The 16,808-nt window shown below is 38.6% G+C and overlaps 1 protein-coding gene across 2 annotated transcripts in view; it reads left to right on the forward strand.

Moving 5' to 3' along the window:
* The first annotated feature begins 7,183 nt into the window (after positions 1 to 7,183).
* Positions 7,184 to 16,808, forward strand: part of ctdspla (CTD (carboxy-terminal domain, RNA polymerase II, polypeptide A) small phosphatase-like a) — a 34,893-nt gene continuing 25,268 nt past the window's right edge. For both annotated transcript variants that reach the window (XM_040127379.1, XM_040127380.1), the window contains exon 1: positions 7,184 to 7,592. In XM_040127379.1, the coding sequence (XP_039983313.1) occupies positions 7,517 to 7,592 (76 nt within the window). In that variant the 5' untranslated portion in view covers positions 7,184 to 7,516. The remainder of the gene's footprint in view (positions 7,593 to 16,808) is intronic.

Below are 16,808 nucleotides of genomic sequence, written 5' to 3' on the forward strand. Positions count from 1 at the left end.
GTTAAAAGTAACAAAAACCCAACTCTGGAACCTACATTTGTGGTAAATCAAAAATAATGAGACATCATGTTTATAAAGAATAAAATAAAAAGAAAAATTATGAGAACGAATCAAATCAAATGAAATTTTAGACTTACTAGCTCAGAATTATGACTTAGCTTCTCATTATTTTGACTAAAAAACCTCCTGTACTAATTTAGCTTTTTTCAGTTTTCACTTATTACCCAATAATTATGACTTAGTTTTGACTTGTCATGTCTATTTTTCTTATCTTATCTCATATCTTGAATCCAGTTTTGTTCAGTGTCAGTTTAAGTACAGGATGTAGTCTTAAGCAGACAGCTGCCTTTCTTAAAACAGTGATTATACTAGAGACAAGAAGAAACAAACACTCTCCCTGTGATGAACACAGATCCGTTTATTAGGTGAATGAACACCACAAGAACACTGGAGTGTGCAGTAATCAAGACACAGTGAACTCTGCTTGTACTTCAGTAACTGTTTAAGGGTCAAAAGTCCAGCGATACTTGTAGTATTAAGAACACCTGTCATATTGTCAGACCAACACATTTTGGTTTGCAGCCAGGGTCAAGACAGTAATGTTGTTACTAATACTACAAGGCGTTGTAACTCTTTAACTCTGCTTTCGCTTTGCACCTTGCAGGTGAAGTACTCTACACACTATCTACCGCTGCAATTCAGTGTTTATAATAATATGTTTGATACCCTCAATTTCAACTGTATTTCAACAGTCATTCTGCAAGTTTTTTTCAATTATAAATTTCCTTTTCAAAGCTCAGAAAACCATGCAGTAGCCTTTCTGTACTACTTTCTTCTAAAACTGTGTAGCACATAAACCCTTCTTAAGAAGCCTGGTGGGGAATAAAGGGTCAGGTGCATTTTTTCAGGTCCTCTTTGTTCCTCCAGAGTCCAGCGATACTGGAGCCTTTATAATACCCCCTTAATGATAGAAAGATTTGCTGACATTAGATTGATGATGGCTGGTTTCTTAAGGTCTTTACAGTCAGTTTCTGCTCTGTTGAAACCAGCATGTCAGAGTTGGTTTGTGTGCTGCTTGACGATAAACAGCCTGGAGCCCAGGTGATCATGTTGGATTGTTGACTCGATCAGTTTAACTCACTCTGGGACAAATTCCATTGATCCAATTATCCTTTTGGACAAATGTCAAAATGTCCAAAATCTGGTAACGTGCACATTTTCTGATATTTTACTCAGTAGTAAAGGTGCTTAGATTCAGAAAATGCAGTGTTCTCTGCTGTATAAAAAAAAACAGTGAGCCACTGTTTGAGGAAGCATTATACACATTATGTATAGTTATGTGTATAGGCCATTTACATCTAAAGAATTAGAATAATTAAATGGAAAACAGATGAATTTATGATTTAACTTTAAATTATTATGGTGATTATAAATACATATTTCAAAGTAGGCCTCTGAGTAAAATACACAGGATAGGTCAATACACTCAATTGCAAGTTTATTAGGTACACCTAGCTAAAACTTTTGCAGTCTGATGCAACAGTCCAGCAATAAATACTACCTTTGTGAAGGTTATAATGTTCAGTTTGTGTTGAAACTGTTTTAGAGAGGTGTGGACTGAACTGTATGATCATTTTGAAGGCTCTACTTTGTGGTGCTGTTGAATTGTATTGTATTGAATTGTTGGATTAGCTGTAGCAGTTTTAGTTTTGTGTACCTAATAAAATCACAACTGAGTGTAGGTTACCTAATCTTTCTACGTGTCCACTTTTAAAATAAGCTCTATTAAAAATGGCCTCTAGCAGTTGAGATCAAAGGTGTATTCCACAAGGTGGCGCCACAGGCAACCTAATGACTGTTTATTTGTGTAGAAACAAATCCCACAAAAACATCAGCGGTAAATGTCCAATTACAGCATTTTACTATTTATTTTGTACTAAGGGTTGATCTGAGGGAGCTCTTCAACTCGATAATTGAAAGAGATTGTGACAGTGAATGAGGTGTAAATATACGTTTAAGCCTTAAAATATTTAGCTCTTAAGCTTCAAAATATTATCTTCATCAGCTAGTAACAAACCTTGTCTGTCTGCGATTTGATGCTCGTCATGTAGAGTAGACAGTCAGTTTTTAACCTTTTTGTTGAAAGTAGCTGCCTCCTGCAGCTCAAAACGATGCTATAAGAGCAGTGAGAATGAGTCAAAACAATAAAGTAGGGGGGCAAAAAATCTAAACAATGAGCTGAATTGCCGTGTAGAACTGATGGAAAAAAATATTATACAAAAATATTTGACTATAGCAGCTTTACATTCCTCAAGGGGATCCTCTTATTGACCCATCTGGACCATTTATTATTACCAAAAACAATTTATTCACGAGGTTTTTTTTACAACCCCAAATGTTGTTTCCTATTAATAAATTCCTTTAACTTATCTAAAAATCATTAAATTATTTATTAACCACTGATAAAGCCATTAATTACAATTTCTAACCCTCTTTATAAAGATGAAGAAAGTAGTACCATTATGGTTTTTAAGACCATGCATCTGATTATGATCTGATTATTGTTATTAATGATGCTAAACTCTCTACACTTACCAAACACTGATCGATCACTTCCTTGCACAAATAATCAACTTTTTCTGAAACATACATTTTTGCTATAAAGCTCTCAATCTATTTTTCTTTCCACTTCCTCTTCTTTTCCTTTGAAGAATTATTAATCTTATCTATGTACAGAAACCAAGCTGGGGTTACACACTTCCTCTGTGACATCAGATTTCAAGTGGTCGTGCAGTCTTCACAAACAATGTAACCTGAGATTTAAAGTCAAATGCTGATAAGAGATTGTGATTGTGCAAAGTGGCTAAGAGACCTCTGTTGTGGTGTCGGTTGTACGTATTATTGTAAACATCAGGACAGAGGCACTAACCCACACTTAGAGCATCATGTCGGATGGGAGATTACATAATAATTATGAGCAGCCTGCACTTACAACATACTGCTGTTTATCACCCGTACATATGCCAACATACACTTGTCTCTCAGGTGGGGTTATTTAAGGCTGAGTAGGCCTCACCTTCATTAAAGTGATAGCGAAGGTGAAGTTGGTAGAACACTCAGACACGTCACCGCTGCTAACAGACCAGAAAACCACTTTAACTCCCTTGCTGTTATTCTACAGTCCATTGAGGCTGAAAAAGCATGAATAATGTTTGTTTATCAGTGCATGTGGAGGCTGTAGGTCTCTGATGCACAGGAGGATATTAGATCAAAGGACGGGGATGGTCTTCATGATGTAAACAATAGATTGAAGGGGTAATCCATGAACTGCATCATGGGAAATGTAGGATTAAGCAATTTTGGAGTTTTCTGCCGCAAAGCTTTTGACCATTATTTTTTTTAAAATATGACGGTACAACTTTCAATAAGAGGCACCCTTTAGAAAGAGTTTACAAGTAATAAGTAAGGGCTTTATTGATGGTTAATGAATAATTACTAATGCTTTATAGGTAGGTTAGAAGGCAGGGTTTGCATTACCAGGTTGTTGGTAATTAATTTATAAATTCTCTATAATCCTGTTGTTTTCTCATTTTCTAATAAACTATCAAGTCTGCAGTTATGAATATTAATAACTAATTTATAAAGAGTTTTTACAATCATCAACCTTACTTACAAATTAAAGAGCTAAAAAAAATGTGGTCATGCAAAAAGAGAAACATCAGAAAACTCAGTAACCCCAAAGTTATTTTTATCAACATTAATAAAGTCATTAGTTACAAATTTTAAAACCCTTATAAATGGTGACTTATTAGAAAATGGTAACAATATCTTGTGAGTCCCCAGATGTTATGGGCATGCGATACTTAATCACTGGAATACTCGTTTTAAAAAAAAAGATCTTTTCTTTCTTTTTACTTTAAGATATTTTTATTTTGTGTTTTTGGGATATGATTAAAGATGTGTTTCAAATTCCAAAGAAGCTGGCTAGTAATGTGTTTGTACATATATACATTACAATGCAGACAAACCATAACAAAAAAAAAAACAATCTCCTTCCAGATGTCATAGATACCATTGAGGAAACCGCTGTCATATCCTAAATGCTATGTAAATGGAATTTTAGGGTATAACATCCTGATGGGGAGATTACATTCTCTAGTTGCTCATACATTTTACATGGTGAATTTCTAAAGCCTGGTTCAAATATTTTTTGGGTCAAAATCGTTCAATTTGACCTTTTTAAGCCAGAAATATTTGTTATATCTCCACCAGAATTACAGTGCTGGCATTGTTAAAAAGGCTTTGAAAAAGCATTTAAGTAATAGGGGAGATCATTGCTATTTATTCCATTATAAATACTTTTAGAAGTTAAATATACGAGAAAATGTGGGGGGAAAAAACATTTTACACAATTGGTTAGTGTGGATGATGGTGCACTAGTGGACCTTGGACTCTTGGAACTCAGTGCTGATAAAAAATAAAATATTGAAAACACTGGAAGAAAATATGTGCCAAATATTTGCAATATTTTTGCAATATTTTTCGTGCCATGTATATTTGGAAGCATCCGCAAACATATTCTCAATTCTGTTTTTAACTACTTTTGTTAAGTCTGTCCTGAGGCTTTAAGCTGTGTATGAAATGTTTCCCCCCGGGTTTATAAGGATAAGAAAGAATGCCAACAGACAGTGAGTGGTGGGCGGACTGAGAGGTTTTTCAGCCTGGACTGAGAAGGATAATAGAAATGCTGAAGGCGTGTTGTTGTAGTGAGCTGGCACAACTCTGTGGCAGGAGGACGGTCGCCATCTCTGGGCAAACACTGTAACCGTATCACGCAGTTGATATTGTAGTGTGTGGATAGAAGCGTACAGTAGCAGCAGCAGCAGCAGCAGCAGCAGCAAGACAGCAGCAGAAGGCGGGGGCTATGCTGCCTGCAACAACCATAGCGGACACACACGACTTCAATGCAGGAGTGACGCTTTGTTTGTCTCCTCCACATCGGACTGTCACCTCAGATGTTGGACAACGCTGTGGCCGCTTTCTCTCACTGACATTTCGTCTTGTCTGTAAGCTCCGGGGAATGGGACCGCACGCTTCGAATAAAATGGGATTTTAATGCTGCAAACAGCGGACTCTCTCGCCTGTGCACAGCCAGGGGACTGTAGTACACTTGGTAATGTCTACCAAGGAATAAAACGGTGTAGCCGAAGGTGCATAACATCTCGTTTCCATGGACAACACGTCCATAATAACACAGGTTGCAAATCCGAAAGAGGAGGAGAGCATTTCTTCAAGTCAAGATAAAGGTAAGGCAAACAGAAATTGTAATGGTCATACGCCGTTGTTATTTCAATTCTTAAAGGCATGAATTTTGGGTTCCATCTGTGTTGGTGCAGCCGTAGATTGTTTACGTTGCTCGGTGCCAATGTGATCTGCAGCCCTCGGTGCAGAGAGGATACGTGCTCCGGACTGCAATAGCAAGTCCGAGTATCGACGGAAAACCTCCATTGTTCAGCTGACGAGAACACATCAAGAGCTAGAGCCCTCAGCCACTGCATTCACAATATTATGTAGTGAGTGCACGTCAACTCTGTTATCAAGAGGTTTATTATGTAGCCTAAGAAGACCCGATTTTCAAATCATTTTGCGACTTAAAACATGTGATATTTTCTTATCTGCGTGGAGTGAGGTTGGTTTACTACAGGGGGCGGGTACCCTTGTACTATCGACATCCCTGTATGCATTACCGAAACTGTAAAATGCCTGGTGTGCTACCGATAACAAATCCCACCAAATATCAGGGGTAAATCAAGAGTTTGGCTATGGTGCCTGCAAAAGACACATTTTTAAAAGTATTTAAATAGCAACATATATAATAATTGTGCATGTGTGAGTCCCTTTATGAGTGCTGTAGAAGCTGTCTTTGCACTTTTGTTGAGCCAAAAGCCAGTAATAACATTGTATACACATACATGTATTTTGCACATGTTATCCATTTTGGAATAAAAGCATGACACTTAAGCAAAAATTTGGGAGGGTAGTGGCTCTACAGTAAAAACTGTGTCATTTATCAGTATCATCGGCTCCTTTATGCAATGCTTGATGATAATAAAACAGTTATCATCATATAGCTGACAGTGTACATGCACAGTTAGAAATGTCCACTTACAGCTGTGTAAAAAGTGCCTGAAAACAACAGTTCAACAGCTGCTCATCAGATTACAGAGGCTGAACGAAAACACATTTTCTCTCAGTTGTTTTTGCACAAGAGTCGCCACTAACCATGTGGTGATGACATCGGTGACAAATCCCCCTCATGAGTCAGAAGCTTTCCAGTTTCCATTAACTTCGAGAGGGGTTTTTGCCAGCCTGTGCAGGTCAGTGATGCTTTTTTTGAACTCTAAACAGAGAGGAAAATTCTGAATATTTAACTAATTTCCATTTTGATTGGAGTTCATATGACATATGTTATGTCCACACAAGAAAATCAGGCTGTGGTGTACTGTGTACACACACGTGGGACACACAGATGTCCATGGGATATCACAGCAGGAGGGCATGGATGTTTGGAGGTCAAGGCCCAGTCATTTCCCCCAGCACCCATCCCACTAAACCACAGGGTGCCTGGAGGACAGAGGGACCACAGCTTCCTGCTACACCCAGTGCTCTGTGGGAGAAAAGGTCACCTTCCTGCATCACCCTCTGCTGAGCAACAGTGACATGCATGAACCCCACTGAATGACAGACCTCCCAGCCAGCAGTCATGAAATTAAATGATCATCAAGATAATCTGGACTTTCGCTTTAATAAGTAATTGGACACAAATGTAATTCAAAATCAGAAGTGAGGCTTTGATAAAAACCTTTATTTTTACTGCATTAGTGCATTTTCCTTGCTTGAAACCAGTCCAGGATTGACCTGCATGATCATGGCGACCAGAGGAATTTTGATTTATGTGAGACGTTTCCAATATTTGTTTCCCTCATCAGCTCACTCCAATCTCATTTTGCTGCCTTGATAATTAAAAACCATAAAAAAAGGCAAATTTTCTGCTTCATCACTCTGCTATCTCTGTGGCAGGAGGACGGTCGCCATCTCTGGGCAAACACTGTAACCGTATCACGCAGTTGATATTGTAGTGTGTGGATAGAAGCGTACAGTAGCAGCAGCAGCAGCAGCAGCAGCAAGACAGCAGCAGAAGGCGGGGGCTATGCTGCCTGCAACAACCATAGCGGACACACACGACTTCAATGCAGGAGTGACGCTTTGTTTGTCTCCTCCACATCGGACTGTCACCTCAGATGTTGGACAACGCTGTGGCCGCTTTCTCTCACTGACATTTCGTCTTGTCTGTAAGCTCCGGGGAATGGGACCGCACGCTTCGAATAAAATGGGATTTTAATGCTGCAAACAGCGGACTCTCTCGCCTGTGCACAGCCAGGGGACTGTAGTACACTTGGTAATGTCTACCAAGGAATAAAACGGTGTAGCCGAAGGTGCATAACATCTCGTTTCCATGGACAACACGTCCATAATAACACAGGTTGCAAATCCGAAAGAGGAGGAGAGCATTTCTTCAAGTCAAGATAAAGGTAAGGCAAACAGAAATTGTAATGGTCATACGCCGTTGTTATTTCAATTCTTAAAGGCATGAATTTTGGGTTCCATCTGTGTTGGTGCAGCCGTAGATTGTTTACGTTGCTCGGTGCCAATGTGATCTGCAGCCCTCGGTGCAGAGAGGATACGTGCTCCGGACTGCAATAGCAAGTCCGAGTATCGACGGAAAACCTCCATTGTTCAGCTGACGAGAACACATCAAGAGCTAGAGCCCTCAGCCACTGCATTCACAATATTATGTAGTGAGTGCACGTCAACTCTGTTATCAAGAGGTTTATTATGTAGCCTAAGAAGACCCGATTTTCAAATCATTTTGCGACTTAAAACATGTGATATTTTCTTATCTGCGTGGAGTGAGGTTGGTTTACTACAGGGCGGGTACCCTTGTACTATCGACATCCCTGTATGCATTACCGAAACTGTAAAATGCCTGGTGTGCTACCGATAACAAATCCCACCAAATATCAGGGGTAAATCAAGAGTTTGGCTATGGTGCCTGCAAAAGACACATTTTAAAAGTATTTAAATAGCAACATATATATATAATAATGTGCATGTGTGAGTCCCTTTATGAGTGCTGTAGAAGCTGTCTTTGCACTTTTGTTGAGCCAAAAGCCAATAACATTGTATACACATACATGTATTTTGCACATGTTATCCATTTTGGAATAAAAGCATGACACTTAAAAATTTGGGAGGGTAATGGCTCTACAGTAAAAACTGTGTCATTTATCAGTATCATCGCTCCTTTATGCAATGCTTGATGATAATAAAACAGTTATCATCATATAGCTGACAGTGTACATGCACAGTTAGAAATGTCCACTTACAGCTGTGTAAAAAGTGCCTGAAAACAACAGTTCAACAGCTGCTCATCAGATTACAGAGGCTGAACGAAAACACATTTTCTCTCAGTTGTTTTTGCACAAGAGTCGCCACTAACCATGTGGTGATGACATCAGTGACAAATCCCCCTCATGAGTCAGAAGCTTTCCAGTTTCCATTAACTTTGAGAGGGGTTTTTGCCAGCCTGTGCAGGTCAGTGATGCTTTTTTTGAACTCTAAACAGAGAGGAAAATTCTGAATATTTAACTAATTTCCGTTTTGATTGGAGTTCATATGACATATGTTATGTCCACACAAGAAAATCAGGCTGTGGTGTACTGTGTACACACACGTGGGACACACAGATGTCCATGGGATATCACAGCAGGAGGGCATGGATGTTTGGAGGTCAAGGCCCAGTCATTTCCCCCAGCACCCATCCCACTAAACCACAGGGTGCCTGGAGGACAGAGGGACCACAGCTTCCTGCTACACCCAGTGCTCTGTGGGAGAAAAGGTCACCTTCCTGCATCACCCTCTAATGAGCAACAGTGACATGCATGAACCCCACTGAATGACAGACCTCCCAGCCAGCAGTCATGAAATTAAATGATCATCAAGATAATCTGGACTTTCGCTTTAATAAGTAATTGGACACAAATGTAATTCAAAATCAGAAGTGAGGCTTTGATAAAAACCTTTATTTTTACTGCATTAGTGCATTTTCCTTGCTTGAAACCAGTCCAGGATTGACCTGCATGATCATGGCGACCAGAGGAATTTTGATTTATGTGAGACGTTTCCAATATTTGTTTCCCTCATCAGCTCACTCCAATCTCATTTTGCTGCCTTGATAATTAAAAACCATAAAAAAAGGCAAATGTTCTGCTTCATCACTCTGCTATCTCTGTGGCAGGAGTAATATCATCCAGGAAATGTGTTAGAAGAAAAATAAAACTGTAATTTTTTTCCTTTTAGCACATTGCATAATCACTTGCACCATATTCCCACACTTTCTTGTCTGCCACATCCTGCTTGTTTTGAACAGTAAATCCCAAATGACGTGGAATCCGACAATTAATCTGGCAGGATAAAATCCAGGGTCAGTCACTGACCAGAACGGACAACGCGCACACAGTCAGGCTTCTCAAACGGCTGCTGTGTCACACGCACACACACAATATCACCAGGGAGCTTCCTGAATGGAGTCCCAGCTCTTCACTACTGGCTCTGTCAAAGCAGACAACAAACAGCACTTGTTGTCCAGGACAGTTACTCTGTGACCTGCTCCGGCTGCACTGAAGCCACAAACGATTACGCACACACATACACACACACCCACATGCTGAATATTTCAGAACACTGGCAGGCTATATTTGGAGTCGTATCAGTTTCATTCCAAGCAAAGACATAGTAACTCATTAGAGCCAAATTTTTTTGGCATTTGGTCAGGTAGAGATTGTATCTTTAAGCATTATGGATTATGTTAAATGAGGTGACAGTTGGTATCATAATGTGGGTGGTTTCTTTCTCAAGAAAGAGCACATGTTGTAGTGCTATTTTCTGCACTACAGACTGAGTTTTGAATGTATGTTCTATAACAACTGTGAACTCACTCAGACTGTTAAAGATAAGATAATGATAAAGTATAAAACGGCGATACTAATTTAAACCTATACACTTAACAGGAACCAGCACTGCAGTACATGTGAGGTTGAGAAAACAGCATTTCTTGTCTCCAAACCCAAATTAGGCATTTCATTTTGCAGCCATTTACTTTTCAGGGTCTGATGCAATGAAATGTAATGACTGGACTAAAAATGCACAGGGAGTCACGGGCCGGCCAGCCTCCATCACTCTTCACAAAAGTTAGGCTTTGCTCCGATAACTTCACAGTACAATAGGTATCAATGGACGAGCCGTTTACCTTAATCAGATAATCTCAAATCTGAGTTTCGCTCTTCACTCCTGCTGAGTGAGTGATGACAGACACTTAGACCACCACGCACAGTAGCAAGTGTTGAGTTAAACAATGGCTATAATATCGGTGATTTTTCTTATGTGGAAATATTTCTCACTGGGCTTTAATTTGTGTTGTACTCACATTTTCAACAAAATGTAATGTACATGTTCATTTGGTTGAGTCGCTGGTTGACGCTTAATTAATTTAGAAATGATCAAGCTTTTCATTCATACATTTAGCAGCAATGACAAATTTATCCTTTTATTTTTAGGTAATCACTGCAAAATTTGGACTGCAACATGTTACCGAAAATAATTTATTTTTTCGATTAAAAAAACAAGTTTTTCTCTTCTCTAGATTGCTTGTCTTAATCAGCAAAGTCATTAAAGGATAAGCCTGAAGTTTTTCTACATTTTCTAATTGAACAAATGACATGAAAACAACAGTGTTTGCCCATCTCTCAATACTTTCTGACTTCCTTACCCTGTCTGTGGCCTAGAGCCCCAAGCCCTTGGTTCCTACCAAAGTCTTTAAAAATGGCTCACAAACATGTACTGTCAAGGTTGAAATTATTGGCACCCCTGAATTTTAAGTGCAGAATTTAGAATATCTTCAGAAATAAATTCAAATTTTGTATAATCTAAATATTTTTAATAAAATGTCCAAAGTTACTTAACAAAATTAATAATAATGAACCAAATGTACCCCAGACACAATTGTTGGCACCCTTGACTAATATTTGGTTGAAGAACCTTTGGCAACAATGACAACCTCTAAATGTTTCTTGGAGCCATCTAGAAGTTTTTTGCACCTGCTTGCTGGTGGTTTCTGCCATTCTTCCTTTGGTGTGCATTCAAGCTCTTCTAAGTTCACAGGATTCCTTTCTGCAAAGGCAAATTTCAGCTCTCTCCAAAGTTTTTCAATGGAATTTAGGTCAGGACTCATTGCTGACCCAGTCCAACAGTCCATCTTTTCCTTTTCAACCATTCTTTTGTACTGCTTGATGTGTGCCTGGGGTTGTTGTCCTGCTGGAAGATCCAAGACCTTCGCCTCAAAACTAGTTTTTTGGCACTGGGTAACACATTTCGCTCTAAAATACCTTGATAATACTCTGATTTCATCATTCCTTTTATACATTCAATGCCTCCAGCACCAGAGGAGTTAAAGCAGCTCCACAGTACGATAGAACCTCCACCATGTTTTACTGTAGGTAGGGTGTTCTTTTCCATATGGGCTTCATTTCGTCGCCTATAAACAAATTGATGCACTGCATTCCCAAAGAGCTCTACTTTGGTTTCATCTGTCCATATAACTTTATCCCAGAAAGACTGTGACTTATCTATGAGAGTTTTTGCCTTTTTTTTGCCTTTCTGTCAAAAGGGCACCACGTGCTGGAAGCGTCTTACAAGTTTTATGACTGTGAAACTTCTTGATAACATTACCAACTGTTGAAACAGGGATTTCAAGATCTTTGGCGATTGCCTTGTAGCCTTTGGAATTATGTTTTCCGATAACAGCATTTATATTTAATTTTTATTTAATAGCAGATATTCAAAATTCTGTACTTAAAATTCAGGGGCTTTTTTTTTGTTTTGTTTTTTTAAAGGTTCAGTAATTTCCTCACACAGCTGGGCACTGTAGTTTTTAGCAAACATTACCCAAGCGAGGGTAAATTGTGCATTGGCGTGCATTATTTTCAGCTGTGGATTAATACACATTAGGTAATGTAGTAAAATTTACAGCATCGGTATGAGTATTCAAAATAAACTACAGGGCCCACGGTCATGATAACAAAGAAACATGTTACCAAAATTCTAGCAGGCCTTGGGTACAGAGACAATACTTGATTTGGGGCTTTTCATGGGATTTACTGACAATAAGAAAAATATAGAATATCCAGTCTTATCCAGCCTTATTCTGTAATTCTGATCTAGTGTCGCACAGGGATAAAGCTGTGTGTTTGTCAGCTTTCCTTTTTACACATGGATGAATATCTGTGGAATTTACCTAAGAGTCTACAGAATAAATTTGCTTTTTTAAAGTCCCTTTTTTGGGGAAGAACAAGAAACACAAATAACGCTTTTTAAAATTTTTTTTTTTTAATGCATGTTTGGTTTTCCTCGCTGAGGCTGAATAATTTACAGTACATTCTCCTGAATACACATAATGTCATTCTCCCCTGTCATTACTCCAGTGGCAGCAACAACAGTATATACCATAAACTGTATATTTCACATAGCCCTTTAACCTTCAGCCTTTTAAAAACTCTGTAGTCAATGCACTCTACCTGTCCTACTGCCTGTGAATGTCTCTTATGGTGATGAAATGTATAATTTCAGTTGAGGCATAGGCAAGGAGGAGCAGCAGACACTGAGATTTACGTATACCGATGACAAATGGCAAATATCATGATTCCCTCAAAGGCTTGTTGGTTAGAAACTCTTTATACTGCCAGAAAGAAAATAAAAATAAAAATGCTGAAACTCTAATTATATATTAATCTGGAGAAAGGTGTGTACACGCTTGGCTTTTGAGGATATTCCTGGAACTTGCTGCTGTATATTAATAAAGTGTTTATAATGTGTGGACCACACCGGCAGGGTTGTACGCAGCACAGTTAGGGCAGTTTGGGCTGCCCTGGAGTCCCTGGCACAAGTCGCCACTCTGCTATGTACAGCACTTTGCTGTCATGACCATACTCAAAGTAAAGGGTAGAGGAGGACAACAGTCTTTTACTCGGTCATAGGTAACATAGATTTCTTTGATATATTTTGAGGACACAGTATGTCATTCTCAAGCTGTCCACCTCTCTTGAGAATCACATTGGATTGCTATGTGCATACATTGAAGTCAATATTCAGGGCACCATTTTGACTGAGAGAAAGAGGGAGAGAAAAGCAGGACTCAGTGCTCTGAAATGCAGGTCCTTATTACAGATTTATGAGCCTATTTCAGCCAATGCTGCTCAGAAAAGCTGATTATCTGCACCTCCAGGGAAGTGTTGGAATGTTTGATTTTCCCAGCACATCTTCATTACTCTAGTTCAATACCATACTGGACAGCTGATTGGGAAGAGTTGAATGTTTTTCTTCCAAGCCTAAGCTCCTTGACTGATAAGCTTGTTAAGTGTATGTGCGGGATCAGCCCCCGCCTCAGTGTTTGCATGAACATGGCTGAAGTGGAACTCGGGCATTGTATTAAGTTATATCTCTTACATTCATTCAAACCCACAGCAAGAAGCAATGTAATTTTTTTACGGCTGTAAGTAGAAAATAAATGCATTGTTGTAGTGACTTTGTGCTTTTGTTGCACTGCATGGAGCTTGTTTGGCATTGTAAGTAACCACAGTTGACTTGCCAGCACTGATTCCACATTGTGTATGAGCTCATAAACACTCAATCACCAATAGTGGCTCCCTTTATGTGTTTGTTGACAAATCAATCTCTTGTTTTAACTTGGAAACAATGCCTAAAAATAACAGTTTATGTTCATATATTCCTGATGATGTTGTATTTGAGGCAGTGTTGCAATTTTAACCAAAAGTGTTAGCTTTTAGCATAATTCAAAGTCTTGTCTAGAGAAAAATCCATAATAGTGACTGTGATATCAGAGAAGTTAGTGCCTTTGCTAACTTTGAATTTATATGATAACTAAAGGAATACTTTGGCATTTTTGGAAACACACTTCAATCACTCTCTTTTTACAGAGAGTGAGATGAGAATTCCGATACCAGTCTCATATGTGCCCATTATACATTACTCTACAGCCAGAAGACGGTTATCTTAGCCTAGCATAAACACTGGGAACGGGAAAAACAACCAGCCTACCACCTCTAAAGCTCACTAATTAACACTTCGTATCTCATTTGCTTAATCTGTACATAATAAAATAACCGACAGAGCCAGGCTAGCTGTTTGCTAACTTAAGATAACCACCTACTAAGATATGTCATAAGACAAACTTCACCCAGATACAGACATTTCTTTAAGAAAAGTAAAGTTTTTGGACAAACATTATAAAATTATAAACTGGCCCACTATGTTAGGTCAAACTTGAATGTTACCTAATTTTAAAAAATCAAATTATATTCAAAATATACCAATATTTTGATATCTGTAAGGTAGCTGAGTAACAGTCCTTTACCGTCTACCTTTTGTGAGTTTCCTCAGTGGTGGACGTTGATTGTTACAACATAGAATAAAAATGTCTTTTTTTTAATAAAGCGTAATAATGGCTGACAGAGGTTTTTTTCCAAAGCCAATAAACGTCATCTCTTGTGACACAGAATGCATTAGATGGATTTATGCCAGATTATTACATCTGCTCACAGTAAAGATTCAAGTTAAATATCACCAAAGTGGCCTTTAATTAGGAGGGAGCCGGTAGATCTGTGGATGGTGATACACAATAAGGAAATGCAATCGCACTGCAATCCGTCCTAGGAGAGGCTACAGGGGAAAATAGTGTGGGTTGACTCTTTCTTCATTTCTACACTGGCTGACTATGAACACTTACTCACTCAGAATGCAGTTTTAACAGGGGGAAAGAGGAAAGAGTATACATCACTCCTGCTCTGAGGTCTAAGCAGTGGCTTCCAGTTTAAAATAGACCGATAATATCCTTTTACTTGTTTATAAATCTTGTCATAAACTGTATTGTTGAAATGCTGCCAGTATGTCTCCAGTGGGGCCCTAATATCCACAGACACTCTGCTACAATATGCACTTAGTGACCTGAATTCTGTAACATTCTCCCTGTGGATCTGACCTGAGGACAGTTTAAAGTGAAAAATCTGAATGCTTTCAACGATGGTAACAGTAACTAAATATTGTTTATTCAAAATCTTACCTAGTACTCATTTTGCAGCAGAGTGATTCCTGTCAGTGTTATACATAATCAAAAGTTATTCTGATTAATGCATTATCATGTAGGTAGCATTTTAATGTTGTAGCTGTTTAAGGTGGTTCTGTTTATTATTACTTGATACAGTGTTGGGTAGTTTAATCCATTATAATGCATCACATTTTATCAATTTAATATGCTATGTATGTAAAATCTTAATCTGTAAATCTGTCAAATAAATGTAGTTGATAAAAAGTAAAGTATCTTAAAATGTATGTTAGAACAGTAACATAGTAAATTGAATTAGTTACATCCCGGCACCACTGACTATTACTATGTTAAACAGTTTAATAATCATTTTATTTGTGTAATCCAGCTATCATGTTGTTGTCAGAGAAAGTACTGTATGTCCTGAGAGTCACATGAGGACATGTTCCTGTTTCTATTCCTGTTCATACTGTTCATACCAAGAGTTTCATTCCTGAGTTACAAGATGATGATTGGTTGGGCTAAAGTAAATGAATACACAATTTAAATTTTGTTAGTTTTTAGTTGTCTTTTTTGTCTTTGAGCTGTAATTCATGTAGCAAATGGTTTACATCAAAATTATTTTTATTTGAAAATGTATATATTTATACTTTATTCTTCTTCTTATATAATGCCTTGTGATTGGAAGCTGCACATCGAAAACTCAACATTTCTCTGCATGCTGCAAGTAGTTTTCCCTGTTCTGGTTCGGTTCTGCTGCAGAGCACGCTTTGGATTTTTCTCGACCTGTTTTTATGTCTGTGTGCTTTGGACTGTATGTTTGTGGGAAGTTTTATGCTCAAACATGGTCTCAAGTGTAGCTTACTGTGCTGCAGTTGCTTGTTTTGGAGCAAACACTGTTTGCTCCAAAACAATTGGTTGCAATTGCATTGTTATAATGTTGTTTGTATTTTTTTGAATGAGAAAATATACATTTTAGTGCAAGATAACAGAGTAACTCTATTGATACCTAACTAATGAACCTCAGCAGATAGGGGCATTGTCTTGTATCCAATTTCAGCTTTTGGTTTGATTGACTGCAGCCATCACTGACTTTCAACTCGTCAAACCTCTCCGGATTGACTACTGAAGACAAATGACCAACACACTGGTTCTTCTAGTACATGCTTGTTGTGCTTAGTATTAAATGCACAGTATTGTGGGATTACATCACTCTTGACTTTCCTGTATGTCTTAACAAGTTGGCATTCAGTGGCTGTTAATGAGAGAAGACCATTACTGATGCTCCAACAGCCACAAAAGCCTTTGGAGCAAAAGGACCGCCTGCCACACGGCAGCAGCAGCCTAGATGCTACTGCTCTACAGCCTGTCTCTAACAGGACGGTGCTGGTGAGCGCAGACTCAAACAGGCCACAAGCTAGGATTAATTATGCATCCATTCAGCCAAACAAACGTTGTCAAAACAGAACAATTCAGTCAGAGAAAGGTAGGGGTCAAGGAAAGAAGAGTGGAGGTGTGTGTGTGTGTGTGTGTGTGTGTGTGTGTGTGTGTGTGTGTGTGTGTGTGTGTGTGT

Source organism: Xiphias gladius, chromosome 5 (genome assembly GCF_016859285.1).
Source record: "Xiphias gladius isolate SHS-SW01 ecotype Sanya breed wild chromosome 5, ASM1685928v1, whole genome shotgun sequence".
Classification (NCBI taxonomy): Eukaryota; Metazoa; Chordata; class Actinopteri; order Istiophoriformes; family Xiphiidae; genus Xiphias; species Xiphias gladius.